At 36.3% G+C, this 17,401-nt stretch overlaps 1 protein-coding gene across 1 annotated transcript in view; it reads right to left on the reverse strand.

The window, feature by feature from the left end:
* PXDN (peroxidasin) overlaps positions 1–17,401 on the reverse strand; it is an 85,240-nt gene that overhangs the window by 54,679 nt on the left and 13,160 nt on the right. The window contains exons 2-3 of the mRNA XM_040058808.2: positions 2,548–2,619; positions 776–847 (exon numbers count right to left, since the gene is read on the reverse strand). Of these exons, the coding sequence (XP_039914742.1) occupies positions 776–847; positions 2,548–2,619 (144 nt within the window). The remainder of the gene's footprint in view (positions 1–775; positions 848–2,547; positions 2,620–17,401) is intronic.

Below are 17,401 nucleotides of genomic sequence, written 5' to 3' on the forward strand. Positions count from 1 at the left end.
GCAATGAAATCTCAATTGTGACTTTTTTTTTTCTCTACGTCATTCAAGTAACCATCAATCAATACTCCAAGACACTGGAGTAAAACTTTTCTAAATAACAGTCTATAAGTTCAACTCCAGAAACTAGAGCTGAGAATCCATGACAACTTACTATGCAGCTTTAGTCTATTATACAGAAAAAATAACATTTTTGATGCCTTTTGTTTATTCCTATAATAACCTTGATACATTTGTTAAAAAAAGAGACAAGTTAGGCTTAAAATAGACAGGGTGACTGAACACCTAGAACTAATAGCAAATCATATACATATTTTGGGTTTCACTGAATTTTTCACTTATAAATTCAGTGAAAAATTTAGGTATAGTTAATAAGCTTAGGTAAGTTACAACCTTCTGCAGACACAACCCTTGGATTAGCTACTTTTAAACCACTTTTCAAAAGACAAAACGTACCTGTGTGAAGATTTCAGTTAACCATTGAACAGGTGGTTTTCTACACCTTTCAACGTATCCCCTTTTAAATTATAAGTTGCATATAATAAAGAGCAACTAGTAAGTCCTTTAAAATGTATTACCTACAGATAGCAGTGTTTTATTATTAACTACTTAGAGAAACATAGTTGCTCCCATCCCATAATTTCATTTCACAGATTTTCAGGGCAATTTATCTCCTGATTAGGCGAGTCAGACAGAAATCACCATCTCAGATTAGAACACCTTCCCACTGAAGAAGCTGTTACAAAGTGATGAAGACAGTGACATTGATTTAACTTACAGGTATTTCAGATTTTCAAGATCTTCAAATGCCCCACTAGGAATTCTTTTGATTTGATTGTTGTTTAGAAGCCTAAAAAAGAAATAAACAACCATATATTTTAACATAAAGAAACACTAGGGGGGAAAAAGTGTTAAAAGCAGGAGCACTATAATATTAAATAGAAAATGCTCTTTCCCCTAAGAATAACTTAGAGAAAAAATGATTATGTGCTTACAGCTGTTCAACCACTATCTTGCAGGTAACCTGAAAAAATTAGACAGAATTTAAAAATAAATAAATAAAATAAAAACCCCAAACCCATAAAAACAGCAATGAAGATAAACAAACAAATCAACAAATCCCAAACCCCCCCCCCAAAAAAAAAAAAAAAACCCAAAAAAAAACCCCCACCCACCCAGAAGGGGAATAATGTAGTTTCTTGCAAATATCTGAGATGTAAATGAAGGGGGGAAAAAAACCCTTCCACATCAGGTCTACACATCAGTTTGAAACTGATGAAAACCAAGATTTGTCACTAGCAAGTGCATTAAAGTGACTTTTCCCAGATGTTTCTTAGCAATATTTTGTGTACTGGGCCCTTTACATCATACAGGAACACAACTGTCTGTATGCACAGATTTGCACTCATCCCTCATACACTCATGTTACAAAGGGAATAGAATTCAAACAATGTATCCGGTCTTTATCTAGGACTTGTGGACATCAGATCAGCGATTTGGACAGTTAAAACTTGAGTTGAATATCTGGCATAAATTGTCATTCAAATCTGGGGATCAGCTGCAAACAGAGGTATGATAAAGGAGACTGGAAATAGGGACAGTTAATAAGAATATCTTGGTAGCACAGATTTGGACAACATACATTTTGGGGAAAGTCCTATCATTTCTTCTGATGTGAATATAGAGTACAAGATATGTCAGCATATTTGTTGTCATGTGCCTACAGATAAATAGTGATCCAAAGCTCACTGATATTACTAATGTATTTCAGTTCATACACTACTTGTGTTCTGGGAAAAAGTCACATTTGCAATCATAAGTTACGTACACTTAAAAGTAAAAATATCTGTCTATCTTAATTCCTCCTCATGCCTGCTAATATATTAAAGAAGAAAAACATGCATTTGTTTTAAAAGTGATGCCTGAAGGAATGACAGAGGAGATACAAAATTAAAATGATAATACTCATACTAATTGTATAATTGGTTGTAAAAGGTCTTTTAGAAAGACTTTTCTTCACAATTGTAAATGGTAACAAAGACCTCCATGAAAGGCAGCTCAGTTGGAACAAAACCCTTTGACTCTTGCCAGTCCTGGTAAGCAGGAATAGGAAAGAATAGGAAAGTTCAGAATATTAGAATTTGTCAGATATTTGACAAATACTACATTTGTCAAACACATTTGCACATCTGAGCCTTCAAACACCTCTGTTGTAACTCTATAGTTTATTATGTGATATTCCACCAAAGCAGTTTGTCACTATTTCATAAAACAATATGCAATAATGGTCTGTATTTTTAATGAAATTCAATTAAAGTATATTAACAAAATACTACTATGCAGATAGTTTTCTTTTTATTTTGATAGACATACATCTGTTTTTGCCTTCAAATATTTTGGTCCTAACCACTATTTCTCCCACCTGCGTAAATGCTACAGCTCAAATTCATGAGACTACTTACCTGTGAAAAGTGAGCCCATAGGAAATATTATCAAATTGATTATATTAAGTCAAAAGGGAAAGGGTCTTAGGGTTGAAAAAGAACTTACAGTGTGTTCAGGTTTTTAAGCCGTCTAAACTCTCCAGGCTGGATTTCTTTAATCCTATTAAATCTTAGGTCTCTGTAGAATATTAAAAAAAAAAGTTATTAAGAAAGCTGTATATTTTTTCATATGAAGAACTGAACTAAACACAAGACTTTTGTGATGACTGACCAGCCTCTGTCCATAAACCACAGTTTTTGACCAAAGCAAAACAAATACAAATGTTGTTTGACAAGTTTAGGCAGAGGATTCACCAAATCCAGCCTTAATGGTCAGCTGTAGTCATGAAGTATGTTCTCTTCCACAGTGAAGCAACTTGAAATGAGTCATTCAGTATTTCAGTAAACTGAACTGTCTCTCTACTTTAAAAGCTTGTTTGTAAATAACACCTTTGGACAAAAATGCTTATTTATAAATAAACAGATACAGAAACATTTGCATCAGAAAAAAAAAAAAGAAAAAGAGACAGTTTAAGACTTTTAAGCTACTCAATTCCTTAGTTCTGAGTAAGGAGGCTTAAGTGCCGTATGTTGTCTTACTTTTAAAACATGTAAACCCAGCTGCCGAAAGCTAGACATTTCCTAATTTAATTTTACTTTCTCATAATTTTTTATGTGTTTCTACCACCTTTAGTTTCCTGTTAGCTCTGTAGCTTAATAAGGACTTGCCCAAGAAGGAGGAAACCTGTTTCTCAAGCAAAGTTCTGCAGAGAGAGCAGGGACAGGGAGCAAGGTGCAAGTGGAGCAGGGATATGGGGAAACACCTTGGCTGTGCCAGTCTCACCTCCCTCTTCTGCTGAGCAGGCAGCAGGGCTTCCCACCTCTGCCACCGCCTGTTCTCCCCTTACTCCATGTCTGGCTACTGTATTCCAGCAGCTCAAAACTGGTTTAACCAACTGGTCAGAACCAGCAATAAATCCATGCAAAAGAACCCAAAACAATCAGGAAATAATTTTCCACCTGATAAGCAAAATGGACAGCCTTCCTGGGAGAGCACTCAGGTGAGAGGAAGACTACAGGACATGGGGAAAGGAAGCAGGGTGATAACTGTGTCCTCTTCCCTAGCAACAGACCAAGGACACCAGGACCTTACTTACAGTGTCTGATAAGCAAAGAGAAGGGAAGCAAATGGAAAGTAAGTAAAATCTGAGACTGGGATCACATATCTGGGAACACACACTTAGCAATCCCTTTCAGAAAGAAGGACATAAACATGTCACAGCTGTAATCTTTGCACCACACCTGGTCTCAATTAAAACAAATATGTTTTGCATTTTAACAGGTAATGTGTTAACAAAAGTCTCTGAAAATTGGTCAAAGGGAATACAGAAAAGCAGAAAACGTCAGCTGCATCTTAACCCCATACAACCCCACTGGCTGAGGCTGTAGTAATGGAAAGTATAGTTGTCTGAAGTCTTTTATAAAGAGCATACTTAAGCATCATTCCTCATGAATCCACCCATCAGGACTTACTCAGCTCTGGAAGAATGGCCTCAGAAGGATTTTTTTCTACATGAATAGTTTAGTTTGTGGCCTACTGTTCATTGCAAGGAAAGGATTAGATGTGGTTCTGTTTGCATTACACTCCACCAAAAACTTGATCAGCGACTGGAATAAATGAAGGATGCAAACTGCATCCTTATATATGTGTAGTTAAACTGCCTGTAGGCATGCTGGACAGCCCCCTTACACAACACTCAGCCAACTGAGGATTTCCACATTGAGAGGCACAAATTTTCACAGCTCTAACTTGTTCTTCACAAAAGCAACTTCTTTAGTTCTACTTTAACAGCATTATGTTTTGCTCCTCACTAAGATGTTTTGTGTCATGCATACATGTTCCTGATGAGGAGATGCTGCCTCTGTACCTCAGGCACTAAGATATTCTAAACCACCATTAAATGTCATATCCTGCACTGAGAGAAGACATAGCAGATCCCTCTGCAAGAATCACTGGATGTGACATACCACTTTACTTTTCTTGCTTTTTCTAGATTATTTAAAAGTTTATTGTTTTCCAAAGCAACATTTCAGTTTTGATTAAAATACTCAAAAGTGTAAAAAAATCAATATTCATGAATGGAATATTGGAAACTGAGTATTTTTCAAAAGCTTTAAACTACCATTACAGCTAGCAATATTTAACTCTAAACCCCTCCTTTTTTTAGATATAAGATAATATACATTCATCCATATGAAAAGCAAGCCTATTTCCTACAGTGGTGCAAAGACAATAAATAAAAATTTAACTTTCATGAACGCAAGCAAGGAGTCAGCCCACTGGGTCAGCAACAAAATGAACCTCCTTTTGATGTGTCCAGTCTACTCTGCAGTAACTCATGAGGATAACTAGGGATTAGGAACACAAAGCAAAATAATATAAAATACTATTGCTGCATGTAATACCATATATAGTGGTACTTATCTCAACTTCTAACACTATTGCCCTTCCCATATGAAGTTGTTAAAGCTAAAGAATACATCAAGTTTGAAATTCTACCCATTCATTTTCATTCTACATAAAGGTATGAGAAAAAGGAGCTGCAATAAAACACAGCACACAAATTTTCTCTAGAGCACAGTAAATTTTGTATCTGTCAGTGAAATTATAATGAATGTATATATTTTGTTCAAAGTAAGTTTACAATTACATTAAAATTGGAGGGGAAAAACAATAATAATCTAACTTAAATGTAGGATTATAATTTTGGTCCATTCTTTCCAAGAGTATTTCTTTCTTCAAAGGTAGTAACATTTCTCAGTGCTCACTCAAAGTATTTTCATTAATTTTCAGCACAAAATCCCCCAAAATAAAGAGTTAAGCAGCTCACAAATTAAGAAGATAAAACTTAAATTGTAAGCACTGATGATTTCTAAAGAAGAAATCTGTCAAACTGTCATAATTTCCCTATACAACAAGATAATAAGCAGATAAATGAAATATTACATTTACATAGAATTTACATTGCATGCATTAGTTTAAGCAGTACGGTATACGCCATTCACATAAACAATAGAGGAAATCTCTGTAAGACAAGTGTTCAACTCTTAGGGGAAAAGATATGCAAGACTAGTTCTTGAAGTGAAAGATTGCACCAAACAGAATTGGCAGAAATCAGATTCAGTAAAAGAAAAAAAAAAAAGCAAAAAACTTTAGTCAACACTGTCATACCATCATAGAAAAAACACCAAACAAGCCCATTCTGTACTAAATGGAAGTGCCATTTCTCAAGCTTGAAACAACATGCCCCCACAGCACAGACACCATATCCAGCTTATGATAACACAATGACTTCAGGGAACAGAAGAGCTCAGAGCAAAAGCCCAACAGCAATCGGAAACGAGAGTGAATGGCAGGAATGAGGACTGTGTTAAAACTGTGGGTAGCACAAGCAGGCCATTATGGAGCAGGTCTTCAAAATCATTTTGTGTTGCTGAATGGTCAATCAGCATGATGAGGCTTCTTGACCCTTGTTTCCTGACTACTTCCAGCCCAACCGTGCCACATGACTGTCACTCACAAAAGCCTGCTCCCTGCCCATTCATTTCCCTTTCACCTTTTTCACTGCTCCCCATTTCACTCTTACAAACTGACACATCCTGCCCGGATGCTGCACTTTGGGGCAGAGCGAGCCTGACTCCCAGTCGCCATCCAGAGAGCACCAGGAGGTTAAAACAGCTGACTTAGGGAAGCCATTCTGATGTTTTTATCATTTCCCCCCTCCTAATTTCTAAACAGTAAATGAAACAATCAGTTAAAGAAATGCAATCACCTGCGATGACAGCATTGAATTTGAGGGCATAGAACAACTTTTGCATAACAAACCAAAGCTAAATGTAATGCATTTGGTTTTTAAAATAAAAATTGAATACACCTAATTCAGATTGTCTCTTTTATTATGTGTTTCAAAGTGAAAATATTTACTTCATAAAATTGTAGCTAGACAACATAATTCAAGTTGAAAAATCCACTTCAGCTGCACAGGCTTCCACAGAAGCTAAGCCTATCATTTTGAAGCATGTCTTGCCTGAATAACACAAATAAAGCATGTCCATTATAGCCAGTAAACTGAATACTCTCAGGGTTATTTTCCTGGCTCCACTCAGGAGCTCTGCTCCGTGTTAATCCATGGAGCATGACCAGGAAATGTTCGGCAGAGCGCGAGGCCGTGTGGGCCAAGAACGTGCCAGGGAGCAGGCGGTCAATTTAGCAATTGGATGCCCTTGAGATTCACATTCCAGCGCCTCGGAATGGCTGTGGTCCCACAGCCCTGCAAACAGCCGTGTCAGGACACATGCCAGTGTACACACACACTTGCTTTGCAGGCTTCCGACGTGCCTTTACCTGAACAGGGTTGTGGGAAGATCCGTGAGACCCAGATATACAGCATGTAAGTATATAAGTATTTGTATATGCTGCCTTTTCTGTCACAAAGCAAATGAGAAATGGGCTGCAGACCCTTTTTGTCTGGAGGGAAATGAATCCTGTTCTAAATAAATTCTTTATTTGAACTAACTGCATCCATTTGTCTCCTCTCCTTAGACGGCCCATTTTTAACTTTTTCCACTTTAGCATTGAAAATTAACTTTTAACAATATTTTTATCTAATTAAACACAGTGAAAATTTTTAAGTATATAAAAATTAAAAAACAGTACCGTCTCATAAGATCCAGTGCTTCTGTGGCACATCCTAGCACTGCAGGACATTCTTTAAAGCTTGCACTAATAATGTGCAGTAATGAATGACAGGGTTTCTCTGTTAAAACATCCAGATTGGGTATGGCAACATTGGGCCATATGAATTCATTGCAAGTTTAAAAATTTTATAAAAACTAAAGACCTTAAAAAATATTTGGCATATGACAGTCACACAGGGTACACAGCAAACAGGAAGTACAACACTGACCTTAAACATCAAGCAACTTACAAGAATTAATTAAAAGAAGTTTCTGTTTGAAATATAGGAATCTCTATGAGAGAAGGGATTGTTTTTACTTAGATCAAACCATACAATGAATGTAAAACTGTAATTTTTTATATAAAATGCCTAAAATGGATTTTTCCTTTATTTTTTTTCTAGTTATTGCAAAGCAGCATATAGAGTAGAAAGGTAAGGATTTTTATTTCATTACTTTTATGTCATTACTTTTAGACTTCACATATGTTAATATTATTTCAGATCCTTTTTTGCGTATGCTTGAATTTTAAAGATTCTGTAGCTTCATCAAATTCAGAAAAATCATTAACTGTTTTAAGTCAAATGGATTTAAAGTAAGGTTGTGAAGAACATATTATGTGCTCTCACCATGCACCTCAAAAGGCAGCCACCTTTGGATCAGATTGTGGATACTCAACACCAAAACTGGTCACTCCCAGTCACCACTCCACCAACGATAACCTATTGATCTCAAATAATCAGCATTCATCAGTGAGCAGCTATTACAAAAAGTGTCATCCTAAGCAGGACAAATGAAAAAATTCCTTATAAAGACCTGCTGGAGCAGCAGCAGGAAAGACACCAGGGCTTCTTCTCTGCTTGATCCACCCCAGCCATGTACTTCTCATCTCTGCCTGAGGACTGGGCATCCTGTGACTTACTAGGGCTTGGAGGATGTCCCCAAGATCCCTCCATTGCTAGAGAGAGTTTATTAAAAATGGCTTTCATTTTTTTCAATTTTAATCTCTGTCAGAAAAAAAATTGTCATGACACAATATTAAGATCTTTAATAAAAAAATTAAACCCAAAAATTAACATGTTATGCTAATGCTTCTTCCATAGTCATCTTTCTCCCTATATATACACATTAGCTAATTAGCTAATCATAATATGGATATAGAAACACTGTATTAAGTGATAATGTAATTAAAAACATTTATCTTGGGAGTTATTGTACGTATGCAAAGCACAACATCAGGGCATTCACAAAAAAACTCACACTGCATGTCACAGAAATGGGACAATTAAAGAGATTTCAAATCTAGTATCACAGCTACAAGTATTCTTGGTTATCCGTTTCCATCTACCTAGCTACAGGACAGAAATGAAGGCAAAAAATGTAACTTGTTTTATTTAAGGCTCATTTCCTCGCGTGTAACAATAAGATTTACAAAATGCAGTATAAGAAGAGTTTCTAACTTTAGCTGCTAGAATCTTAGACACAATCTTAGAGTAAAATAAGGGAGATAACTTAGTGTGCTTTGGACACTTTTTTTCCTATTATTAAGAAATGTCTGAGATGCAAATGTCTACATGCAAAAGGAAGATTTTTAGCACAATGTGTAATTTCATCTTATGTTTTATACCTCTCCTGATACTGAAAAAGATAAATGCAAAAATAACCTTTTGATCCTATTTCCTTCTCACGTGAAAGAATAAATTTGTTATTGTTTTCACTGTTAAGGCTGAGGAAGACACACAGCTAGTTTAACGAAACATTCATCTGTTGCACTGACACCAACCAATTCTTCAACATGAGGCTATGTTTTATTTAGTACTTTTTGGTTACCCCTACTATTTCACATCGCCCAGCCTTCCCAACCTCAGAAGATCCCATTAGCAATTTGTTAATCTCCAAGCATCTGTTACAAGTTTTTCTAGTCCAAAAATGAAAATATCATCTTACTTTGCTTAATAACACTAAATAACACTAAATGCAAACACCAACTTGCACTTACATTTGTTTTATTTGTTCTAGGGACTATTGCCCAGTATATTGCTCCCACATATCATAGATTAAAGATCATGTTCACACATTCCTGCTAAGGAACACTACATAAAAAGGAGAGTAAGTAAAGTGAAAATATATTTTTAAAAAACACCAAATCATAGGAGTGCCTCCAAAACCAGTATCTGTAAATACAGAATAAAGCAAATCTATCAGATTTACCACTGGCAAACTAGAACAATACACTTAAACTCAAGTTTTGAAGAGCTGCATTTTTTTTAGCATGTCATATTGAAAGCATCTGATTTCATACTTTAAATTGAAAATATTTGTTTATCTGTTAGCTTTGGACAAGACAAAGTCAATTTGGATGAAATCAACTTAGTCATTTAATACACTGTTTCAAATGCCATGCTGACACATTAATGACTTTTATTATCAGTCTTCACTTAAAAGCAAAATACTAAAGCATTTACCAATGAAACCAAATCCTGATTTTTATTAGCAGTGAAGGTAAGTATCTCATTACTTTGTTTCAAAGGTTAACCAGTACTTTAATATTGATTTAACATATGAATGAATTTCAAATTTTGAGTTATTTCCTCAGCTAAGTGAAATCACCACAGCAGCAAAATGCAAAAATCTGAAAGAACATTACTGTCATAAGTATTTTAAAAATGGACAGGTTCTCAAATGTCCAGCCTCTGCTGCAAAGGTAGATGCTTTTAAAAGGTCAAGTGAAAACTATTTAGAGTTAAACCTCTTCCTTTATAAGTGGTTGTACAGTGTATGGTAATATAATCTTCATTACTTTAATCTGACAGATTAAAAAGAGGAAGTGGCAGAAATAATGCAAGCTACTTTAAAATTATAGATTTATCATTGTCATAACTTTCTGGTATTGAGGGATATAAACAGTCTGAAAAAGATGCTTATGTGAAACACAGTGCACTCATTCATCTGTAAGGCTAGTTATGAAATGCTGATTGGTAACAGTGACAAATGGAAAATCAATTCCTTCAGCTGTGTGATATAAACTGAAACTGGAAAAAAGGTGTAAACTAGCTAACCTCATTTCCCTTAAAACAAAACAAAACAAAACAAAAGAGCAATTTAAATTTAATGGAGAAACATTAGATTTGTAGATCTATTAGATTATTTAATAGGTTAAATCCGTAATTAAAGAATTGCATCATGTAGCACTTTTCTGACATATTTTTAAGGCAGAAATTGTCATAACCAGATGATTTTACCATTGCTAAATCCAAAAGAATAAAATAAGACCTTTTTTTTTCCTAACTATTGCAGATTAATTACAACCCAGCAGAAATAACCTATACCTTGAACACCAAACTGCTATGTTTCTCAATACAGAACAAAAGATCTGCAAATGCCAGCAAGACTACATTGCTTATGTCTACTTTATTCTTATTCTTTTTTTTATTCAAGGTCATCCCAGCAGGAAATGAAAAACAGCCATCAGCATAGTAAAAACATTCAAACAGAGCAGAGCATGAAAATTGCACAAAAGAGGTTATATAATCAAGTCAGTGAAGTAACTGGATGATGTCAATGGCACTTTAATGCTGCTGTAACTACTGCCCTGGAAAAAAATGTGTCACTTTGTTGAACAAAGACACAGCCACCACTTAAAAAAAATAAAGCCAAATCCTTCTTGCAGCTATAGTGCTACTTACAGTAATTATCAGTTAGCAGTGTAATGTTTTCTAGAATAATAGAGAAACCAAGTGGTTTTTTGTTGGTTTTTTTGTTCTTTTTTTTGCCTCCTTTTCAAATTTAGCCTGAGACCTTGTTATACAAACAAAATTATATCATTCTTCTTTTTCTTAGCAATTAATTTTCTGGATTAATCTTCCTCAGTCTAATTATTACATACAATATGTAATTTTCTCTAATTTATATTGAGATATTTTAATTATCTGCACATTAGCATGCAGCACATAAAAAAGCCACTGCGTTTTGAGATGGGAAATAAAACCATTATTCTTACATGGTGAGGGGGAATCATAGTAAACAATATTTAGTATACTGTAATTTCAGTAACAAAAGTAAACAGTAGGACCACAAAAATATTGAAATCTGTAGAACAGGATGCAGAACATTTGATTGAACAAATGCTCACCTTGATCATAAACCTATGCTTCAGAAAATATAAATAATGAAATATAGATGATATATCAATTATCTAATTAAAAAAAATATCTGATTTACACAAATATATAAGAATTGTTGACAGAACTTTGAGTTTGCATGTCTTAAAAACTCTATTTTATCAGCTACAGATCTGGTGAATGCAGAGCTTATGATATATCCTTCTCCAAGAGCTAAGGATTTGTTTTAACTAACATTTATTTTGCCATAACAGTTGAAAGGAAAACATTTAAATGTTAAATCAATGAAATGCAATACAGTATTGTCTTACTAAGTCTTTATATCCCTGTGCTGCCCTTGTTGCCAATATTACTAACCAGCCATTAAAAGTGCCATTAAAAGGGCTCAAGTGGGATTTGCTGGTCCAAAATTTTAGATCTCTAGGCTTAATTGTCAAAAATTATACATGGAAATTTTACCCTGGTGTGTTTGTGGCTCTGTCTCATCCATGTTCAGAGTTCTCCAAAATTCATCCACTACAGAAATTATTTTGAAATCAGAAATTTTACCTAATTCTCATGCTATCTTAAAAAACAGAAAACAAACAAACAAAAAATAAGCAAACAACCAAACTCACACAACCAAACCCCCCTCCTTTCAACAGCATGGACAGAATTCAGAGAGATGCAATTGCTGTTTCTGCAGTCTGAGAAATTACAAGAAAAGGCAAAATCTGTCCTTTTTTCTCTCGGGAATCTATTGTTAAAACCAAACAATGAAAAGGCTGTTGACAGAAGAGACATATGTTTCATTACTAATTATTTTTCACAGAAATAACCTTGGGAAAGGGCTGGTTTTTTGTCCACTGTTTCTGCTATACCAAATAAAATAGAGCACAAGAGTTGTGTCTGTATGCTGTACTAACACAAATTTGAGATAGCAAAGGTCTTGGATCAAAACAATGGTTGGCACAGTCTGTGTAAAGAGCTATGATACACTGAAAAATTTTAGAGGACTTGGGACAGTTGGAGATGCAAGCTTTTCTTGGTTCCCTTTTTAATATTTAAGACTATGCAGTTTCAACTGGACTTCTGAATAAAAAAATTAAGTTTCTCCTCTATAGTACTCTAAAGAAGATGCCAAAGTAGGAAGCTGACTAGTTTATGGCTTAGCATGAACCACTGAAACAAATGCACTAGTTTTGTTTGCTTTTAAAGTTAGCAGTCCTGTGAATTACTACTGTGACAAGCCCACAGAAATTCAGCTGTTATGCTACAGTCATAAATTAGTCTTATTTTCCTCCCATGTACTACTCTGTAAAATAAATACTGTTTCTGTACTTCTCTGTCTCATAGGGATGCTTAATTCTAAACTCTATATCCATTAAATACTGATATTCTCATCAAAAAGAACTGAAAGCTGGAAAGAAACATCATCCCTGATCTTTCACACAAGTCGCACAACAATAGAGAAATTCCTGTCTTAAGGCAAATATTGCTGTCAGAGCTGAGCCATCCCTTTGAGAAATATACTACATTGTGATGCAAGACCATTAATCAAGCAAAACCTAGTGACTTGCTAGCAATTCTAGTAGTAAACTATATTCACTGTTAGAAATGGGATAGTCTCATCCTGCTTCCAAACTTCAGCTTGAGCACGTTTGTTTTCAGTTTCTGCTCAGCAGAAACAAACACTTTAAGTGAGGAATAGCACTGCCCGTTCTTCTGAAAAAAAATCCAAACACTGAAGTTCATGCCTAATTTTTTTTTTTTTTTTCCGCAGCTGAAGCAACAGTTCTTGAAAGATTTAAAAATACACAAATCATAAAACTTCGAAGAGGTATGGTATCATGGGTTGGCACAGTTTTGTTTTCTGGTTGTAGAGAAATGTGAAATGTTTTTCCCTACCATGACCGCACAGTGGTTTTGGGGGGGAACAACAGGGACCTATCAAAAAGCTGGCCAAGAAATTGGCAGCTAGGTTGACCAATAAGGAGTGTCAATGAGACTTTGGAGGGGACATTTAAAACTAATCTGCTGCTGATTGGGCTCTCTCTTGCTTTGGAATCAGCCATGTGGTAACATCGTAGGCAATGGGCGGCCCTGGGTCGGCCCCTGCTGCCCCTCTGGGTGGCTGGGCCGGGCTCAGCCGGGCCTCTGAGGGCCGCTGCCCACACAGGGAGAGCCTGGGCCGGCTGAGCCCCTTTCCCCTGCTGCCGGCAGGGAAGAGAGGCGGCTGCAGCTCGGCAGTGCTGGCCACGTGCTCAAGACTGCGGCAGAAAGGGCCAAACCATGGCCCAGCTGAATCGCTGCTGGCAGCAGAGAAAGAAACCCTGCAGCTCCATAACAACTCTGAGCCGGGCCACCCTGGTTGAGACCGAGGGGTGGAGAAAAAGGACATTTACCAGCTTCTTCTACCAGCACAGCTTTGCATTTTCTTCAGCCCTGCAGCCCGGGGCTTGCACATGGCCCTTGCAGGCCCAGGCAGATTTAACTCTTTCTTAGCAACATGGAACTTTTAAAGCACAACTCTTCCTTCAGAGAAAATAAAGAAAACATAGGGTACGTAGAACAGACACAGAAAGAAGTCAGTTAGATTAGAAGTGAAATAACTAATAATATTGGAATAGGACTGAAGAAGTGGACATTTTTAACCGGACTTCTCTAAGGTAAACTAAGGAGAAATGGACTGTTCTTTGTAGCATCTTAGAATGCTAATTCTAATCAAAATTTAGGACTAATGTAACTGAGATTTATTTGAAAACTTTAAAGCCCTCGCTCCTGGGTTAAAAGGAGGTCTCAGCCTTTGAGACAAAGATGATTTTAGACTAGAAGAAGTATTCATAAAAAGTACTCCAGATACACCGAGAAGCTTTGCTGATAGAACATCACAGTCTGCAAAAACTCCGAGTGGCAGCAGATGTGTGACATTAAGAGCGCTGGACTATTTTGTCTTGTTGCAAATGTCTTCATAAAAAGATCTTAGAGAGACTCTTCTCCTAAAGTAACGAGTGATTATGTCTAAATAGTGAAACTGACTGAAAATCTCAAGTTGTGTCTTTCTATGTTGTTTAATAAGAAAGTTAATAGTTTGTAAGAGGAGAAAAGAGTGTTTTAAAGTGTCATTCTGTTTTAATTTAGGTTTTCTTTTTCTCAACTTGTTTTTCATTCCTTTAGTGTGTTAATAGAACTATTTTTGTTCATTTTAAGCTTAAGCCTGCTTTGGTTCTTTTTCCTCCTAATCTCTCCCTCCCACAGAAAAAGAATAAATACTAAAACCCCTACATTAATGGTGTTTCTACCCAGTTTTATTAAATTAAGACCATTATATATGGGTACAAAAAAATACAACTCTGATTTTGTTCTGTAGCAGATCAGTTCTTTCTCTTTTCACTGTCAGAAAAAAGGATGCAAATAGTGTGCATATTCATAACTGAAAACCAACACACAATAATCACCTGTGTTTTACCAGAGTGCCTTAAGCTTCCTTCTAACTCTGACACATCAGCACCTCTTGAAGAGAAGCACGCAGCTGAGTACACCTTATGCTGGGTGAGGATCAGTGCAGGGGGGAGCTCTCAGCAACAAAGACCCTACATCTGAAAAAGGGTGATAATGAGGTCTGTGAATGAATGAACAAACTGGACAGGTAAACTGATAAGCCAGTATATAAGTGCGGTTTCCACATCACTGCAGTTTTAGGAACTTCATTCTTTGGGTCAGGCAGTCTCATTGATGCAGTGCATGTGAGCTTGTATTATATTTATTACGCCAATAAATAACATCCAGCATCTAAAATCCCAATGGCCTTACTAAACAATGCCCATTTTGTCTCCTTCAATTCAAAAAGAAGTCATGCAATATGGGATCAACATCAAGCCAAAGGATGTGGAAAATTGAAGGAATTACTGTATCTAAAAATAACATCTAAATTTGACTTAAAAGCTTTTATTCATTGTAAATCTATGCGTCACTTTTCCCCCTATACTAGGCAGATTTTGTTGGAATATATTTCCAACTGTCTTGTACTTCCCACTTGTTTCCTGTAGTGATAGGCATATTAGATTCCAATAGATTTAGAGGTGTTAGAATTTATATGGATAGTTGTGCTTGTAGAATGCTGAGGATATTTTACTATTAAAATGGAAACAAACACTGTTGGCATGCACAAAGAGTAACAACAAAAATTCAAGTATTCTATCACTTGGCTGCAGACTGGATTCCTGGTTTCAGACAAAGCAACAGCTCTTCCCTCCACTTCATGGAAAATCCCAGGTCACCTCAATGAAAAAGCTGCAACTCTTGGAATGGAATTTTCTGCTTCCTGAGGTTAACAACAGACGGCAAGAGCAGATAACTTAGCTACTTTCTGACTCTGCCTCCAGCTCCTCCTGCTTCTGGCAAAAAACCTCAGAGGAACAGGGGTCTTAGGACTCCTCCGATATTTATCTCCCCATTCCTCAGGAGTGCAGACAGCCTCAAGGCAGGCAACTGGGCGTTCCTGTCTCTTGGGAGAAGTTGTTTTCTCCCTGTTAAGAGTAAAGCAAGTAGCTACTAGAAGACAATTAACCTTAAAATGCCCAGCCGAATGACATTCAGAGAAGGGAATGTCTGGGAACAGATTATTGCTTCCCTTCTTATGTCATGTTCATTCCCACACAAATACCAAAATTATAAACAAAAAGCAGTTTTGGAGCTACTACTCATTAGGGAACAAGCTACCTTACAGAATGCACAAGTTAACTAGGAGAATAATAAAAGATTAATAATAAACATTGTGCTTTATAAATTTTTATTATATTCCATAGCTTGACTCAATCAATACTGATCATCTCTAACCCCACATTGCAAAAGTAGAACTGAATTAAGAAATACTAGCCTCCAACTTCTTCCTATGCACATTTCTTCTTTCTCTACATAAATTAAATTGACTGGCCATCTTAAAAAACAGCTTGGAAAACTGGATTGCTGAAAATTATGGATGTATCTGAAATTTCCAAGTAAATCTTACTAGCCTTGTGAGTTTGTCAGCATTTTTAAGTTCAGTGGCCTCAGGAGATCACATCTATTTTGAATTGTCATGCACCCTCTTCCTAGCAGTTCTAGTATTGGCAGCATTAAGCCAACAATCAGCTAGAAAGCACTCTTCTGAATCTCTGTAATTATTCCACCCTCTTGACACAATACTGAAGATACCAGAAACAAATATAAAACATCTGTAGACAGAAAAATGTTTTTACACACTTCCATGTTGTTCATAATGCAAAAAAGGTAATTTCTGAATAAAATCGAAGACAAGTCTATCCTTCTTCAGTCTTCACAGTGTAATGCCATTTTAAAAGCTATAATTCAATCTGATTTTTCTATTTTGAACACATTTCATCTTACATTCTAGCTTTTATTATCCCATACAAACTATACTCAGGCCATATAAATACCATTTGAGCTACATGGAGAGCAGCACAACAGCAAATGGGATTCTCAAGGGGTCTTTACATAAAGAACAATGCTTTCGACCTGGTGTGTATGTAAAAAAAAAAGTTCAAACATTTGATTACTCTTGCCAAAGTAGAATGAAAATACCAGAATTATCTCTAAAATATTAAATTAAGTACAAACCTGCCTTTAAGGAATATCAGACAGTTTAAAATATCCACATGATAAATACATAGCATAATGATTCAGTAGAGGGGACATTAATTAAAAAGTAATTTGTGAAACTTAAAATTGCAGACATTTCTGAGGTAGAACATTTGCTCTGGCAGGTGGGTGCAGTAGCCCAGGGAAGCACAGAGCAGGAGCTGGTGGCACTCGCACCTCTGGCAAGGAAGGAAAGTGGAAGGACGCTTTTTCTCAAGAAGGAGCACTTACAGTTCTGTTTCCCAAACCTGCCCCTTCAAGCTGTATCACAGATTCAGCTTATTTTATGGTTTTCTCTGGGGGCAGGCCCTGTTTGATGAGGCCCCAGGGACAGGTCAGCAGGTTTGCTCAGGATGCAGCTCCGCCTCGTGCCATCTGTCAGGCCACCCTCTCAGACATCACCGGCCACCAAAACAGGAAAATGATTCAGAGTGAAACCAAATG

Source organism: Hirundo rustica, chromosome 3, assembly GCF_015227805.2.
Source record: "Hirundo rustica isolate bHirRus1 chromosome 3, bHirRus1.pri.v3, whole genome shotgun sequence".
Classification (NCBI taxonomy): Eukaryota; Metazoa; Chordata; class Aves; order Passeriformes; family Hirundinidae; genus Hirundo; species Hirundo rustica.